Source organism: Mastigoproctus giganteus, chromosome 3, assembly GCF_048544385.1.
Source record: "Mastigoproctus giganteus isolate SK-2022 chromosome 3, ASM4854438v1, whole genome shotgun sequence".
NCBI lineage: Eukaryota > Metazoa > Arthropoda > Arachnida > Uropygi > Thelyphonidae > Mastigoproctus > Mastigoproctus giganteus.
This window is the reverse complement of record NC_143577.1, coordinates 203,784,585-203,801,082: the sequence shown is the minus strand read 5'-3', so window position 1 is coordinate 203,801,082 and position 16,498 is coordinate 203,784,585. Positions and strand designations below refer to the sequence as shown.

Below are 16,498 nucleotides of genomic sequence, written 5' to 3'. Positions count from 1 at the left end.
TGCATATATTAACAGTACTTAAACGCTAATTCACCTGTATGCAGAAATACAAAGCTTAACATCAATGTAAAATATGAATATAGGAGATTGAATGGATAACCTTGTAGACTTTAAGGCCATCGGCAAACATTTGTCATTTGACATCGACAGTTTGAAGCAAAAGGAGCCCTGTGCCACTCCGCAAGAAGAAAAAACAAGGAAGGATGGAGCCCCCTTCGAGAACTATCTTTGTTGATTTAACAGCTGAATTATACAGTCTAGTAAAGGTGATGACACTCCACAAGAGAATAACGTAAAACGAAGCACTTTATGGTGAACAGCGTCAAAAGCTTTGGCAATGTCTAATAATAGACAATCAGCCTGATGACCCATATCCACAATGACATGCGTAAGTGCGAAAATTAGGTCAAGTTGAAGTAAGTTGATTTATGGGGAATAAACCTGAATTGAAATTCGTGGGTGAAAGGATGGATGTGTGCACTCAAATTCTTGAAGATTGAAAGATTGAAGTTTCAAAGATCCTCACTAAAAGGTTAATAATCGAGTGGGCCAGTAATTACAGGTATCAGATTTATCTCCACGATTTTTGAAAATAGCAACTAAGTGTGAACTTTTGAAAGCATTAGGATAAATACTAGAGGAAATGCAGCAATTGAAAAATTGGTAAGAATAGTCACTAGTGAATTCAAGCATTTTTAAACGATATGACAGGTAGCCCGTAGGACCATGGGATGATATGGTCTTTGAATTTAGAAACAACTGTTAAAATATCATCTGGCTGAAATTCAAATGAATCCAGACAATATAGAATGTCAAGTATTGATTGAACAGTGTCAGAAACTGTGTCTCAATTCAGGGAAAAAAATACTGTTTTATTTTGGTTTTATGCTTGGTTGGTTGGTTGGCAGTTTATAAGTAGCAGCTAGATTGCTGAGGCCATGAGGCATTGATATAATGCCTTTTAATCGATGCATTTTGTGGCATCCTGTAATCGGCTTTCCTGATTTGATGGATATGGATAAAAAACCCGAATTCTCCAAAGAAAGACACAACGCTCGTCCAAAACCGAATAACTTGGCCACAATTTGGGGAAAAATAAAGCCATATATTATTCGATAGCGATTGTAACTATTATACTGGCCACAAAGGTCTGAAATTCCGTATAAAATTTATATTATTTCCATATCAAACTTGCTCCTAAATTCGAACATTAAAGGCAAATTTAGTATGGAAGTAGTATGAGATTAATTAAATTGAACGGGAAGTCTCCAGAACTGAATTTCATTCAGCGTGTATGCGGTGATAGAAGACGAATTTTGAGTCATCAATCACTGTCCCAAAGCCTTACACAAGTTACGAATTGCTCTCAAAGAAGTATTAATTTCAGTACAACCAAGATTCTTGAAGAATTTTATTGACAGAGAGAGCCCTTTGCGGGTGTTGTTTTTCTGAGAAAAATGCATAGCCTATTAAGGTCTTCTCTTCTACTGGATACTAATTTTTATGGTTAATTTGTCAAGAAAAGATTTCTTCTTAAATAATGCCCTATAAGGTCAGAGGGCTTACATCTGTAACGAACAGAAGAATATACGTCTAGAAAATCACACAAATGCATTCGACATATTGCAAATAAATAAACTAGAGAAATACTAATAAAATAATTAAAAAATCATAAATAAATAAATTAAAAAACAAATTACACATTTTACTTATTATAATAAAATAGATGATATAATGTATAAATGGCACAAGAGATTTAGAACTAAGTTAAGGTACAAAAGCTGTATAAAAGAATATCAGTCATCTTACGGTTGAGCTGCAAACCAAATAATTCAAAGCTGCTAGTAAGACAGAAGTGGGAATTATTCAATGTAGCATTATTATTTGTTTCATAGACGTATCAAATCTTCAGGTTATTTTATCTACGTGCGAAATTAATGGGATATTCTGAACATGCAATGGTGGAATTTGGTCAATGAAAGAAGCCAAGTTCAATGAAATAACTTTAACAATGAGGAAATTGGTATCCAGTCTGTAGATCCTCGTGGACTTTGTACCATGCGGATTGAGAAAATGGCATAGTTGCTTTTATAGTAGTGTTTCACCAACTAAGGTCATGTTGCTCCTTGTATACTGTCAGCAAATTGCGTGTGTTCTATGGTCGATTTGCTGTAAGCTGGACGAAAAACAGAGTTTCTGGAAGGAAAAACCATGCTACCCTCGCTTGAGAGCGACTAACTCAGCCACATTGCGAAAAGAAACGATAAAAAATCCACAGGTTATTGATGGGTTCCGAACTCAGGTCTTTTTCACCAATGTGGGTGGGGGATACGGGGATTCTACCAACTGTGCTACCCACGATGTGCGATGGCTAAAGAACTTTTAAAAATGTGTTGTTATTGTTGTTGTACGGTTTTAGGAGCATCAGCGTGTGTTCTGAGGTTGATTTTCTGTTTACAGGACGTCAAACCCCGGTTTTCGGGAGGAAAAACCATGCTACCCTCGCCTGAGACCGATTAACTCAACCACGTTGTGAAATGCCATCGCGTCATCGATGGGGCTTGAACTCAGGTCTTTTCCACCCGGTGTGGGAGGACGGCGATCTTACCAACTATGCTAGCCACGAGGGCTTAAAAAAGGTGGTAGGAATTTCAAAATACATGCTTTCAATTTCAGAACAAAGTTTAGTGTTAGTCGCTAATCTGCACGCTAATCTGCTTCTCAAGAAATGGAAAGAGTGGGAATTAGAAATTATCATTGAATCTATAGATATGTTTCAATTATAGAACAACAGGAGATTTTTAAGGAGAAAATAATTAATTTTTTGTACAATAGGAAGTTTTAGTCCTTTTAGGAGTTTGTCATTTTCAGGATGAAAATGTTAAATTTGTGCTGTTTGTGGAAGAGCGATTACTAATGAATAAAGAGCAGTCAGATCAATGTTCCGCCAAATTTTAAAATTGGGGTTGTATGGGATTCATTGAAAGTCATATAGCTGCAGCACAAGAAAACTATCTTGAGGGCAGCTCAGTTGCCGGATAAAGCAGAGTTTGAGGAAATAGGTGCCAAGAAATCGCCAACAGTTCTAATAGTAATGGAATGTTCACGAATTTATGGCGAAAAGCAAACTTTCTTATTGACTTAGATGTCGTGGTCATTCATTATGTGAAAAAAAACAAAGAGAAAGAAAAATTGGATTATTGAGATGTGAAGGTCAAAATACCAAATACAACGCTGTGTCTAAATCAACAAAAAAAAAACAAACAAACAAACAAAACTGTTATTATTTTTAGGTCACCCGAATAATTAAATTCATCTGCCGTGCTGTATCTTATATCTGTTAATTGCGTGTGTTATGTGGTCGATTTTTTTGTTTGCTGGACGAAAAACCCCAGTTTCTGGAGAAAAACCTTGCTATCTACGCCTGAGACCGACTAACTCAGCCACGGAGTGAAAAAAGGCCATTAAAGTTCCTCGCGTTATCGATGGGATTCGAACCTGGGCCTGTTCCACCCGGTGTGGGGAGGATGGTGACGATACCACTGTGCTACCGGGCGGAATGTCCAAATCAACAAGGGAATTTTTCGAATTGGCAAAAAATTAGTGTATTCTTAGTACTACTCTTATATATTAATAACTATTATTATTAAAACTATCCGCTGATTGAAATTGAGTGTTACATATCAGTTGGCGTGTTTCTGCGTTCAGTTATTTCACTTACCTTTTTTCTGCTTTCTTCCTCTGGACGAACGTCTACGGTTTGATCTTTTTCCTAGAAAAGAAATAGGAAAGACGAATTTGCTGTTTATAACTGAATAACTAAACTTTTCATTTAATTATCTGTTGATAAAACCTTAATAATCAATCAGCAAGTTTAAGTCTGATTAGAAGTACTGACATGGAAAGTGAGCTCAAAAATAATTCCCTGGATTGTAAAGGACGTGCATTTGTTTTTAAATTAGCATTCAAGGGAGCTAAGTCCATGAACCATAGAATGTATCTGTAAATTGGATATGTCCTATAGTGAATTTAATAAAATTACCAAACAAAGAATCACGCAGCTTTCGCCGTGACCGACTAACTTGGCCACGATCATAAAAATTTCTCACATCGACTGGAACCCTAGACCTCTTCCATATCGCGTGGTAGATCAGCGATTATAACCACTGTTCTGGCTGCGAGGGCCACACGAGTCTCAGGAAGGCATTAACAATTGTATTTTGTTGAGGTGTTTTGTCTATACTCAAACTCCAAAAGAAGATTGGTGAGATTTCTCCCTCTCTTGTTTTGTTATTTTTTGCGTGGAAGGAAATTGTTTTTCTGCAGACTGATTATTATAACGTAACAGAGAATTACCGCAGTAATCCTCTGGCAAAATTTTTCTCAGGCAGGGCAGGCAACGGGTATTTAAAGAAATGAATTTTAATGCACAATTTCGCAGAGTAACGTGCCACGTAGCGTAGAATGATGGTGTGCCCGAGCTCCAAATAACAACCTTCCCACACACATCCATTATCCGAGTCGGAACATGATTTTCCACTTTCCGCGGAAAATATGACTTTGCTGGCATGTGTCATCTATGTGTCGTTACCTTGTACAGTGGAGGGAAGCCACGCTGGAGGTGTGGTGGTATTAGAATGATTAACTGCCCTATTATGCCGCATTTTCACGTCCACACGCGGTTATAAACAAGTTGTCTCCTTAACGACTTGCAGACGTTCTGAGCACGTTTTGCTAATCTGTCAAAGGAGCTTTGTTGTTGGCAGCTCATTAGACAGTGACGTCACTTATGGCTATAGGTGTAACCGGTAGATGACAGACGAAACCTTCAATCTTTAACGTCCATCGGAATCCATAATAATAACTCATAGTAGGTGCTAATTCCATAGCTTTACGTCATCTGACAATCATGTGAGGGCTCTAAAGCAGCTGTGTGTCTTCGTGTTGGTAGACACGTGTTCACCATCGCAGCAACCACATCAGTTCAAGTACGCCAAGGCTGAGATCGCAGTGCTTTTAGGTTCGAGTGCTTGTTTTACTCTTAAATTCCAATTATTGCATTCACGAGTTCGTTATGCTAAACCTGTTGTAGTCCGTGAGCTATGTTAAACGTTTCGAACATCCTTTTAAACACGTGTAATGCGCACAACTTCTTTCAGCCCAGTGCACCTGTTCGTTTCAATCATCAAGCGGTCACGGTTCCCAAACAGCTCACGTTCTGAGGAACAAGTGCATATTGGCTTTCCTTCTCTTAACTCGAACTTTTAGTTAATTACAGTTATTTCAACCTCTCTACTAACTGGCAGTAAAAACCCTTTAAAACCTTCTGTAGAAATGTTTTCTCTTTTGTTATGCATCATCCAGTTTTTCCAATGCTTTTCATGAATATTTTTCTGTTTGACATGCTTCGGCTACTATAATTCATTTATAATAGTTTTCTTAATATTCTTGTTGTTCTTCTAAAAAAAAAACAAACATTGAACATGATTGGGATTCCTGAAAATGATTTTAGGAGTATATTTCGAGAAAAGAATTTTTTAGCATGATCTTAAAAATACGTTTTTGAGCATGGTCATAAAATGAGTTTTGTTCGTGCTTTTAAAATGAATTTCGTTCATGATCTTCAAATGAGTTTTTGAGCATGGTCTTAAAATGAGCTTTTGAACATGGTCTTAAAATGAGCTTTTGAATATGGTCTTAAAATGAGCTTTTGAGCATGATCTTAAAAATAAGTTTTTGAGCATGGTCTTAAAATGAGTTTTGTTCGTGCTTTTAAAATGAGTTTTTGAGCATGGTCTTAAAAGAAGATTTTGAGCATGATCTTGAAATTAGTTTTTGAGCATGGTCGTAAAATGAGCTTTTGAGCATGATCTTGAAATGAGTTTTGTGAGCATTATCTTAGAAAAACTAGCTGGAAGATGCTTATAAAAATTAACTTGAGTATCATTCCTGAAAAGCATTTTTGAGCAGAGATTTGTACAGAATTTCGCAGAAATGCAAAACTTGAGCGGACTCTGTCTCATTTGACATGATTTATGAATAAATGAAACGCTAAACCACCTAACAAATACTGAAAATTACTGCGGCAGTTAAGGTTGAACTTAGTAAGGTGCGATTCTGCTCCTATGTACCAAGCCACCTAATATTCTAAATAAAATAAAATATAAATAAAAAAGACAAAGCAACACTGACCTTCAGCGGTTCGAACTAAAGATCCCGCGCCCAAGAAGACGTAAGCCCTCGCCACCTCCCAAAGATCGCCATTTTAGAATAAATAGATAAATAGGATGGGAGCTCACAAGCACTGCCTCTTCAAAGAGACATCAGAACTTTTGAACCCAAAGAAGAATCGTATTTCAGTCATTGAATGCCATTCAGCAGAATGTCAACCGATGTCCCTAAACGATCCGAACCACTTAATTTCTTTATTATGTTTAAGTGTAGCCTATTATTTGATTTTCGTTAAAATCACTCGATTTTAATTTAGTATTTAAGTTAAATCTGTTTATTATGCTTTAGTTCAATGTTAATTTGCACGTTTGCATTTAGTTTAGATCTATCGACTGACTGGGTCGACGTTTAAAATTTCATTTTGTCTGTTATCTTTGTTTATTTAACGTATAGGGGTCAAGGGGCACGACACTATAATTTTAGTTCGGATCGCATAGGGATATGCATTGGCATTTTTCTGGATATTACCACGTCGATGTTAAAGTCGTCCCTGGTGGACAGCACAGTTGGTATAATCACCATCCTCCTCACATCGGGTGCAAAAGACCTGAGTTCGAATCCCGTCACTGACGCGAGGAATTTTTATGGGTCTCTTTCACAACATGGCTGAGTTGGTTGGCCTCAGGCGAGGATAGCATGGTTTATCCTCCACAAACCACAGAACACACGCAATTTAGAAAGCAACATATATACACATTTCAAACAGTGCGCATGATTAGTGAGAATTATAATGTCCAAAAAATATATTTAAAGATCTAAATATTGATACCTGGCTGGGAGCAGTTTGGCTTTGTATATCTTAGAGAAGATCCCGGCACGGGCTTTCCAATATCATCTACACACCAACAGTAGCCAGTTGAGGTGTGACACTGAACTTCGAAGTAACTTCCGTCCTCTTTACATTCGGGGATGAATATACCAAGGACATAGGTTTTGGCTTGAGCTTGTGCAAGGGCGCGTTGTGCTCGACATCTTCCCGTATCTGAAAAAAGAACAAAAAAAAAAAAAAAAGAGAACAGACAGAAAATGCTGTACTAAGAAACAGGCATTCCAAGTATTAAAGATGTATAAGAGAAAGTAATTATTAACATAAGATGGAATTTTGTCATTGGTTCGAGCTGTTCCTCGGCCAGAAGCCACAATTTCAACCCTAACTGTATCTTACAGAAATGTTTACCGACATTCTTCACCGCCAGATGAGCGCATTTCTGTTTGTTTACTTGGAACATTGGGGAGTGTATTTCGAGTACTGGGGGAGGGGAAAGAAGGAGGAGGAATTTCAGTCCGATCATGCCAGATAAGTTACATTCTCTGACTTTTTATGGCGACGTGATTCATCTGAGCAAAATCCGACGGAAAACACGGAGTCTAACGTGCAATGAATCACGCAGTCAAGTGGGGCCCAAGGGTCAAAATGGTGGATGATAAACACCGGTGTTTGTTGAGCTTTGGAACGGTTTCGTTTCAGACATATTCAACTTTTCTGTTCAGTAATGGCGCTTTTCTGGCACACTCTATAAGAATATCCAGAGGCATCAAGTAACACGTGCAAGATAGACACGAAATGAGTGAGTCTCGATCTTCATAATATGAAACTATTGCGACTCAATGTACTTGCACTTATTAAGGGGAAACAACGATAAAGCGTGGTTATCATTAATACTACGAGGAAGTGCGAAATATTATCATTTAATATGTAGGTTAACTATTACCATAAGTTAACATTAATCTTAATATTTTTAGAGCAACATGATTAATAGCAGCCAGTTGAGAAATGTAATTAACTTGCAATTTATTTTTATTCTCACCAACACAATGTGTGTTTAATTTCTCATTGAAATTGGCGCAAAACAAGCCACGCCCAAGCTCGCGCTATCATTTCTATTGTTACGATACTTCGCATATTCCAATAAAACACGTTGTTTGTGTGACGTAGAGATGTTGCTATGATACCGTCTGGCGCAAATTGGCGTGCAACACGCTTTACTGCGAACCTGAATTGAACATGACAAGGAAATAATAAAACGATTTCAAAAGGCATACAGCACTTAGTTCTGCCCTATTTCCTTGCGGTTATCAGCTTTGTGGAATTAAAGGATTATCTAGGAACTGCAAATGCGCCATATTTCTCAGGAAACGAAGAATAATCTTGTAATGTTAGATTCTTTCTTCATTACCTCCTTCCGTTGTACATTCTTGGAGACTATTGATAAAGGAATTTCCTTTTTTTGGCTGTAATGCAGTAATCAGAAGTGTTATGTAATAATTGGAAGGGTTAGGAAAAGTACACACGCCACTTTTAATTTTGGTAAGTTAAGTAAAATTGGGTTTTGGTTTTCGTTGTACGAAGTCTGGATAGGGATGAGGGATTATGTAACCTTTCGTGCACTTTTAAAGAATGTGTATAGTGTTTGCCAAAAAAAAGTGCTCTATTTCAAATAATCATGTTTTAAGTCTAGTTCAGAAAGATACCAATAGAGCGAACTGCAAACGTTTGCTTCAAATTAACTTTATGTTTAATTATGAATATTAATTTGCAAAAATCTGTAGCGTGTCGGATAAATTCTTGCTAAGGGACTGCTGGCACACGACTCATATTTTGAACATCTCTGATTTAGAGCTATTTCCTTATCTGACGAACCTCTCTTTTTCATAATCTGGCTCTCTTCTCCAAAATAACCCAAGTATGATCACCCAATTCCATTTTTTCAGTTTTAGTTCTTATTTTGGGTTTTTCTTCCAGAAATTCTCTACTTCATCCATTTCGATCCATTTTAATATCTAAATAATCAAATATCATCTTGATGTGGTTCGTAACTGTACATTTTGTTGTATCTTCCTTAATATGGCGTCTAGTTTTTCTTGGTCATCGTCATGTCTTATTTGGTTCAAGTTAATCCAGTTTACGAGGACGCTCTCAGGTTCGCTCAATGATTTGGTTATCATCTAGAATGAGTTTGAATAGATAAGATGATAGGGGTCATCTCTTGCGTGATACTTTTTGTATAGATTTTTGTTTCCGTGTTTACCCTCATGGGTAGCACAGTTGGTAGAATCGCCGTCCTCCCCACACCAGGTGGAAAAGACCTGAGTTCGAGTTCTGTCGATGATGGGAGGAATCTTTAAGGGCCTATTTCACAACATGACTCAGTTAATCGGTCTCAGGCGAGGGTAGCATGGTTTTAGCTCCCGGAAACTCGGGGTTTTCATCCAGCAAACAGAAAATCGACCTCAGGACAGCCTCAATTTACAAACAGTATATACGGGCCAATATGGCCTTAGTCGCTGCTGCTCCTAAAACCCAACTACCACAGTAAGAAGTCTCTGTGTTTGAAAATTAACTATTGCTTCCAAAATGCTGTAGTAGTCGCTTACGAAGTTTAGCTTGTCTATAACATTGTGATTCAAAATTTTCAGTGAAATGTTTGTATTGACTGAGCTGAAGACATTCTGAAACACGATGTGATTTTTTCTGATTAAATATGCTAATCTAAATAAAGTAAAGATTACATCTAAATTGCTTATTCCCTGTCTTAATCTCATCAATTATTTAGTCATCCTTTCCTCATAGAATATGGTAACTCTGTTTTCAATGATTTGGATTTGTATATGCATGTTACAACTGTGCGATTGATCTGTAATTGGAGTAATTCTTCTGTCTCCTTTCTTGAATATAGAGATGATTTTTCCAATTTTTCTCTAGGATTTCGCTGTTTAAGGTCATGTTGGAAAGGTTTCTGTTCCCTTTCCACATTTGAAAAAGGTTTGGTTAATTTGGTAAGTGACTCTTTTTTTTTCGTTTAAACATGGATCTCTGATTTCAACAAACTAAAAGGATTGTAAGTTTTATAAATAACATAAAACCCCTTAAGAAAAAGACATTTATTAGATTTATTTTCCTCTCCATTTCATGTACTTACCTGGACATTTGCCTCGATGTTTGAACTCCACTGGATGTCCTTCGCACCTGGCCTTGTCGATTTCACACTTCGAGTCGTACGTCCTGCCGTCCGTCCCACATACTTGACGCACAGTTTTGTCCACAGCGCAGTCCATATTGCAACGGTCATTGCCCTCCGTGGAGAACAGCGGAAACTGTGTAGAGATCGACAGCTGGTTAGTTATGCCTAAGATAATGCACAATATAATAAAGGAGCTCGAATTTGCATTTTGGTATTACTGGCAACTCTAAAGCAGTTGTAACGCGACGTAAGGGAGACTTTCCAGTTGCTAGTTTATCTGTGTTCCCTTAGGAACATTAGAGAGTGTTCATGTATCTAATCAAACTGGTCAACGCTGCAAATACTGCCTTCTGCTGTTTCGCTATAATTTCAGCTCGTGAGGATTACAGTGATTGAAAGTGTTAAGCACTTTCAAGCAGTAGAAAACAACTGCGAGGGCTCCTTTATGTCTTGTAACATTGCACACTCCAGTAACTCGGTCAAACAATCCCACAACAGTGTAAAGTAGTTAATAGGTATTAAACAGTATTGATTTAGCCAACTTTTGAGCTGATTTTTAAACAGAAAACAAAACTATCAAATCTTTGGGCTTTTTTTATGAATCATGTATACTTTTATTGTTGGATTACATCGGACGAAATAATTAAACATATATACACATGTATGATCCAGCAAGTTGCATTATGGGTCTTTTGTAGTAGAAAAAGCAAACCGACCATAGAATACACTAATTTATAGACAACATATATTGATGGCTCAAGACTTAGTTACCACTTTATCGCTTATTCCTGACAACCAACTAACAGGCAATGTTACTGATCAGTCTTTAATTTGAAGTTGACCATTTTGGATTTTTAATGCAATGTCTTATCCAACTCTGCATTATGCGCAGACCTATACTACATTGACACAATGTAGACGGACACTCCTAAGATTTGAAAAACGTGAGCTGCCCACACCATCCACACGTCAGGAACAAGTGTAGAAGCAACTGTACTCAAACCAAAAGCATGTACGTATCGATGAAATACAATAGATTAGTTGAACCGTTGAACCCAATGAGTTCCAAGACTTTAAAGTCATCAGAGAATGCCATATCAGCAAGAATATGTTCTTGCCATTACAGCAAAACTGCACCATTCTAGTTCGATAGTGTCTCACGCAATAACCAAGTGTAAATTGTGGTGATTACGTCATCACCTTGCTATTACCGGGAAATGTTCGCAGAAATTGAACGAAAGAGAACGGAAGTCTCTCAGAAGAGTGGTACGAAGATTTCGTCGGTGCTCATCAAATACTGTCAACGAGAAGTTCAGGGGAGACAGAAACTGATATCAATACAAGGGTGATACGTCAGGAGCTGGGCAGTATCGGAATTTAAGGAACAGCTGCAGCACAGACAGATCTCAGCACGCAATGGCAACGACTTGCCTGGTGTACAACCCATCGTAATTGGTTCTTGGAACGTCGGATAGCTGAGTTATGGAGGAAGGAATCACTGGATATGGTTTTTGGATTTGAGGGCTGTGTTTGGCTCTGGTGGATGTGGAGCGATGCTAACTACGAGAATGTGTCGTCCCAACTGTGAAGTTTGACATAGGGGTTGTCATCGTCTGGGGTTGTTTCTGGCGGTTTCAGCCTGCACGATTAGTCTCCTTCCTGGAACAATGAATGCTATGCTGTAAACGTTCTGGACAATTCCACTCTTCTTACACTGTGCCATCAGTATGGGGACAGCTCTTTTCGGATTCAGCCAGCAAGATAATGAACTGTACTTGGAACGACCGCTAGAGCTGGGCCAACAATCACTTGACTACTGTATTCAAGGACGAATGGATCAAAATGCTTCCTTTGTGTTGTTCAGTTGTTATCAAAAACTGATTCGGAGTCTACCGATGAGCATACAGTTTATGATCCAGGCCAAAGGTTATTAAATATTGTTATTGCATCAATAAAAATAAATATTGTAACAATAAAAGGTTCTTTGAAATATACTGATGCCTGGTTGCTTTTGACAATATGCACACATTATGTACGAGTTGATTAGGCAGCAGGTACTTTAGAAATGCTTTAACTTTTTCGACTCACTTTCAAATGTGGTTGAAATTGTTTGATATTCTGAATGGTCTTCACACGCATTGTTGTGAAACAAGAACTATTTTTTTTTTGCATGAAAATGTATCCTGTGCATCTTTCGTTAATTGTTCGAAGATTTTTTCTCAAAAAAAAAAAAAAGGGTTACTGAGATCAGCTATTCCATATTCTCCAGATTTGGCTCTATTTCGGTTGACTTTTCTCTTTCGGAAATTAAAAATGAAAATGAATTGAGAAATGATTTTCAACCATCCGAAACATCCAAAATAATGACCTCCATCTAGAAGATAGTGGATAGTTGTGTTCATGGTTCATGAGGACTACTTTTAAAGATTTTATTACAAATTATTTTTCTGAACATTTACTTATTTTCAGAATTTTTATTTTACTTTTCAAGCGCACTGTTTCTAAAACAGACTGAGTGCAGGCAACTGGCAACCACGTGTAGACTTTCCTTAGCAACCTAGGTGCGATGGTAAAAGCGTGTTCAGATATTAAGTTTTGCATAAAAATTGCCTTTATTCTTCGATTTTCCCTCGTACAATGCATCCAGAAACCAGAGAGCTCCACGCAGAACGGAGTATCACTTTGCATGTTGAAAATAACAGTGGCCATCGTGTCCACTTACTAGACCATAATCCATCAATGTCGTCGTAGACTTTGCAGCTGTGGACACTAGAACTTTCAGTTTGTTCTTCTTTGACAAGCAGATGCAAACTGCTTAGTTAGATCTCAAGAGATCGAAAACAGCTTACTCTGACCGTGAACCACAAAGGTGAGGATACTGTCCTAGAATCATAATGGTGCTGGTTTCTTTAGTGCAACAGTGTTAGAATCACATCATACTTTTCCTATTAATGACACGACTACGATAGTCAGCAGTCTATTGACAGTCTGAACAGTAGATTTGGTAACATCCTCTAGGGGATCCAATTTGTTTCTTTTTAAGTTGAGTATAATTTGCGAAAAAATTCGATCTTCCTTATAATTGCGCAATGAACCTACTGTCTGTTGCTTGGATAGCCGATTTTCCTTCTATGCAGCGAATACAGAAATCAGTATGTCCGCACAATGCCCCATTTCATCCCGTTTGGTTGTGTGCACTTGGCCCAATTGGCCGCCGGTATCGCTTCGCCGTCCTCTTGACAATGTGCGAGGCGATGAAACATCTATCCGCCCCATATGCTCTTAATTTACACATGCCGCCACGTGCTCCCCCTACCAATGCTCGAACTTATCAGTCGGCCGCATACGTGACCCACTTGTGAATGGAGCGTGTCCGTAGTATTGTAATGCGCCCGACTCGATGCTGCCGTAAATTTACTCTTTCAACCTTTCTAATCGCATAGATCAGAGGGGTGGGCTGATTTGTGTAAGGGGGAACGTTTGTCTGCTAATAATTAATAAAGGGGCGGCGGCAGTGAATGAGTACAGTCTACGCCGTGGTTATATATCAAATGTTCCTGCAAAGTATGTCGCAAATTCAGTGACCACCCGCTGGTACACTTTTCGTTCAGGTTAGAAGGCAGTCGTGGATTCAATGGTGCCAATAGAACCAGTGCAAGCCATCGTATTATACTTTCTACCACACGTCAACTTTTTGAAATTTATATTTAATTCTTTGTTGTTAGTGATCGATTTACAAACCTTATTGTTATCCAGATGTGGTTTATTAAGTTCAGTCATGTTACCCCAAAAGGTATAGTTTTATTTATTTGCAGCCCTTACTGAATACTACTAATTTCTAAAAAAAAAAAAGTAACATATACAATAGATAAAATTTACCTTGTGATATTGGACAGTATTTAAGGTGGAAGAAAAGACTTTGTTGTGGAGAAGAAACCTGTCATATCCCCATATTAAAAACTTACTGTTGAACAGAAACAGACGGGGAAAAATCCACTACGTGCTCATTGAAAATTGTTCTAGTTACACTGGTACATGTGCCCGGAAAATATTTATTAGTGAATAACAAAATGATTTTATTATGGTATCAAAATCTGATGTTAGTGGAATTTATCAGCCCGTGCAAATTTCAACAATCTAGCTGAATTGAACGTGAGAGTTTCCAAACTCTCACGTTCAATTCAATTAGTTAGTTACTAATTGAATAGAAGAAGACTGTCCTCCATGGACAGTCTTCTTCTGAATTGGCACGTCTAATTCCCAAACTCTCTTCCAAACCATTCCAAAAAAGAACCACCAAAAGGTAAACTGCAGCCATTATCAATCCACTGCAGGATGGAAACCTCCTGAACGATTCATGCTGATGGAAATGGACCATAATCTGCCACGCTGATCCAGCGCGTTGGCGGATCGACCGTATTTAGCAATCAGGGGCTTGAACCTTTGTCTACTCAAAGAGCGTGTGCTGCAGCAGTGCCGCTCCTGACCACTCGGCTATGGAGAGCCAAAAGCAGTCAGCATCAGTTCACTGTTCAATTGCAACCTCACAGAACCAACCTTTTCTCTTCTTCGTTTTATCACTTCTACTTTTTCATTCTGCAACAATATTCTTTCACATGAATTTCCCAAAACTACAATCTACAGAAATCCAAGTATCTTCTGTCTTATCAGCTTTCAACCCAAACACCGTGCTAAGTACTATATATAACATATAATGTGTTCCAAATATCAATGGCATATTTTAGAGCACATTATACATATGTACTGCCGTTTTCAGATCTGCTGATGTATTAATTTATGTAATCAATATCAAATTGATAAATGTCTTGAGTCTACTGCAGTGATTTTTTTCCCAAACTTCTATTTGTCAGCGGAATAGTTTTTCAGTTGAAATCTTTAATATTATATTCGTAATTTTCAAAAAAATAATATTTTAATGTCAACACTCTTCCAAGGGTGTACGACATTAGACCTCCCCAAATTCATCTAATTCCTTGTCAAATGAATATTGGATACCACCATGGCTGAACACAACCGTATTATAATGGCTGAACAACGTATGAGAGCGGGTGCTTTCAGTATCTGCCAAAATTCCAATCATTCTGTCTTTCTCTGCTTCTGAAAGCGTGTCTATCTAATTCTTCTTTGAACTTTATCAAACTCACTGCCTAGGTCCCTTGGCAGGTAATTTGTTCCAGTGATCTACAACAATGCTGCTGGAAGTAAATTTCATATGATCACGTCGTTGTGTTGCTTCATAAAATTTTATATTTGCTTCTCTTTTCTTGTTCTAGTCTGTCTTACCAGTGAGAATAAACTACCCACGTTCGTTTTATTAACCCCTTTCAGGGCCATATATGCATCAGTTAGTCACCCCTCTAAGATGTCTAGTTACCAAGCTATGCAGTCCGCACCTTCTCAGCTGGTCTTCATATGCATGTCCAAGACATCCATCTTTGAATATTAAATCTACTTAAATATTTTCGTATTTTTCTTTACAACTCTTTTGAGATTTGTAACTCATTGTGTACTGACTTGGAGAAGCTATGCGAAAGAGAAAAGTATTAAGTGAGTAGTATCCATATAGAAACTTATGCTGGATGGTTCTGATTCTGGGAGCCCTCGTGGGTAGCACAGTTCGTAGAATCGCTATCCTCCCCCACCGCGTGGAAAAGACATGAGTTCGAGTCCTGTCAATGACGGGAGGAATTTTTATGGGCCTTTTTCATAACATAGCTGAGTTAGTCGGTCTCAGGCGAGGGCAGCGTGGTTTTTTTTTCTTCTGAAAACTCGGATTTTTCGTCTAGCAAACAGAAAATTGGCCACAGAACACATACAGACTCTGTACACCGAGCAATATGGCCTTAGTTGCTGATGCTCCTAAAACTCTACTATAAAACAACAACATTCTGATTCTGGAAGCTTCAGAGAAGGATCTTCGCGATTTCAACCATCAGGCATTGACCCTCTGGTGAACAAACACATCTCAAATAAGCAGTACCTTCCTTGGCATTTCTTCTAAAGACAATATTAGTAAAATACGCTATCTCAAACGTGCAATAAATAATTATGTTGGAAAATAAATTCCAATGTAATTTACAGTCTACAGAACTTCTATTGCCATCTTTTTCTCAAAGAAGCATTTAAGAAAAATTGTAGTCGATCGTCTTATGGGTTAGTTTAATGTGATGGATGGTGTTGATAAACGGAAAATGGAAAAATAACCGTAACTATTTTCAGCTCTAACAGTTAGCAAATTGTCCTGCCCCTTTAGAGATGGCTTCCTTGAATACTTGTTTGCTTTG

General features: G+C 37.9%; 1 protein-coding gene across 4 annotated transcripts in view; it reads right to left on the bottom strand.

Moving 5' to 3' along the window:
• Positions 1-16,498, bottom strand: part of LOC150088613 (SPARC-related modular calcium-binding protein 1-like) — a 70,599-nt gene that overhangs the window by 29,202 nt on the left and 24,899 nt on the right. For 2 of the 4 annotated variants that reach the window (XM_090369589.1, XM_090369588.1), the window contains exons 2-4: positions 10,152-10,326; positions 7,001-7,213; positions 3,722-3,772 (exon numbers count right to left, since the gene is read on the bottom strand). In XM_090369589.1, coding sequence (XP_090225715.1) covers positions 3,722-3,772; positions 7,001-7,213; positions 10,152-10,326 — 439 coding nt within the window. Of the gene's footprint in view, positions 1-3,721; positions 3,773-7,000; positions 7,214-10,151; positions 10,359-16,498 lie in introns of all 4 variants that reach the window. The other 2 variants (XM_090369591.1, XM_090369590.1) reach the window with 2 other exon arrangements.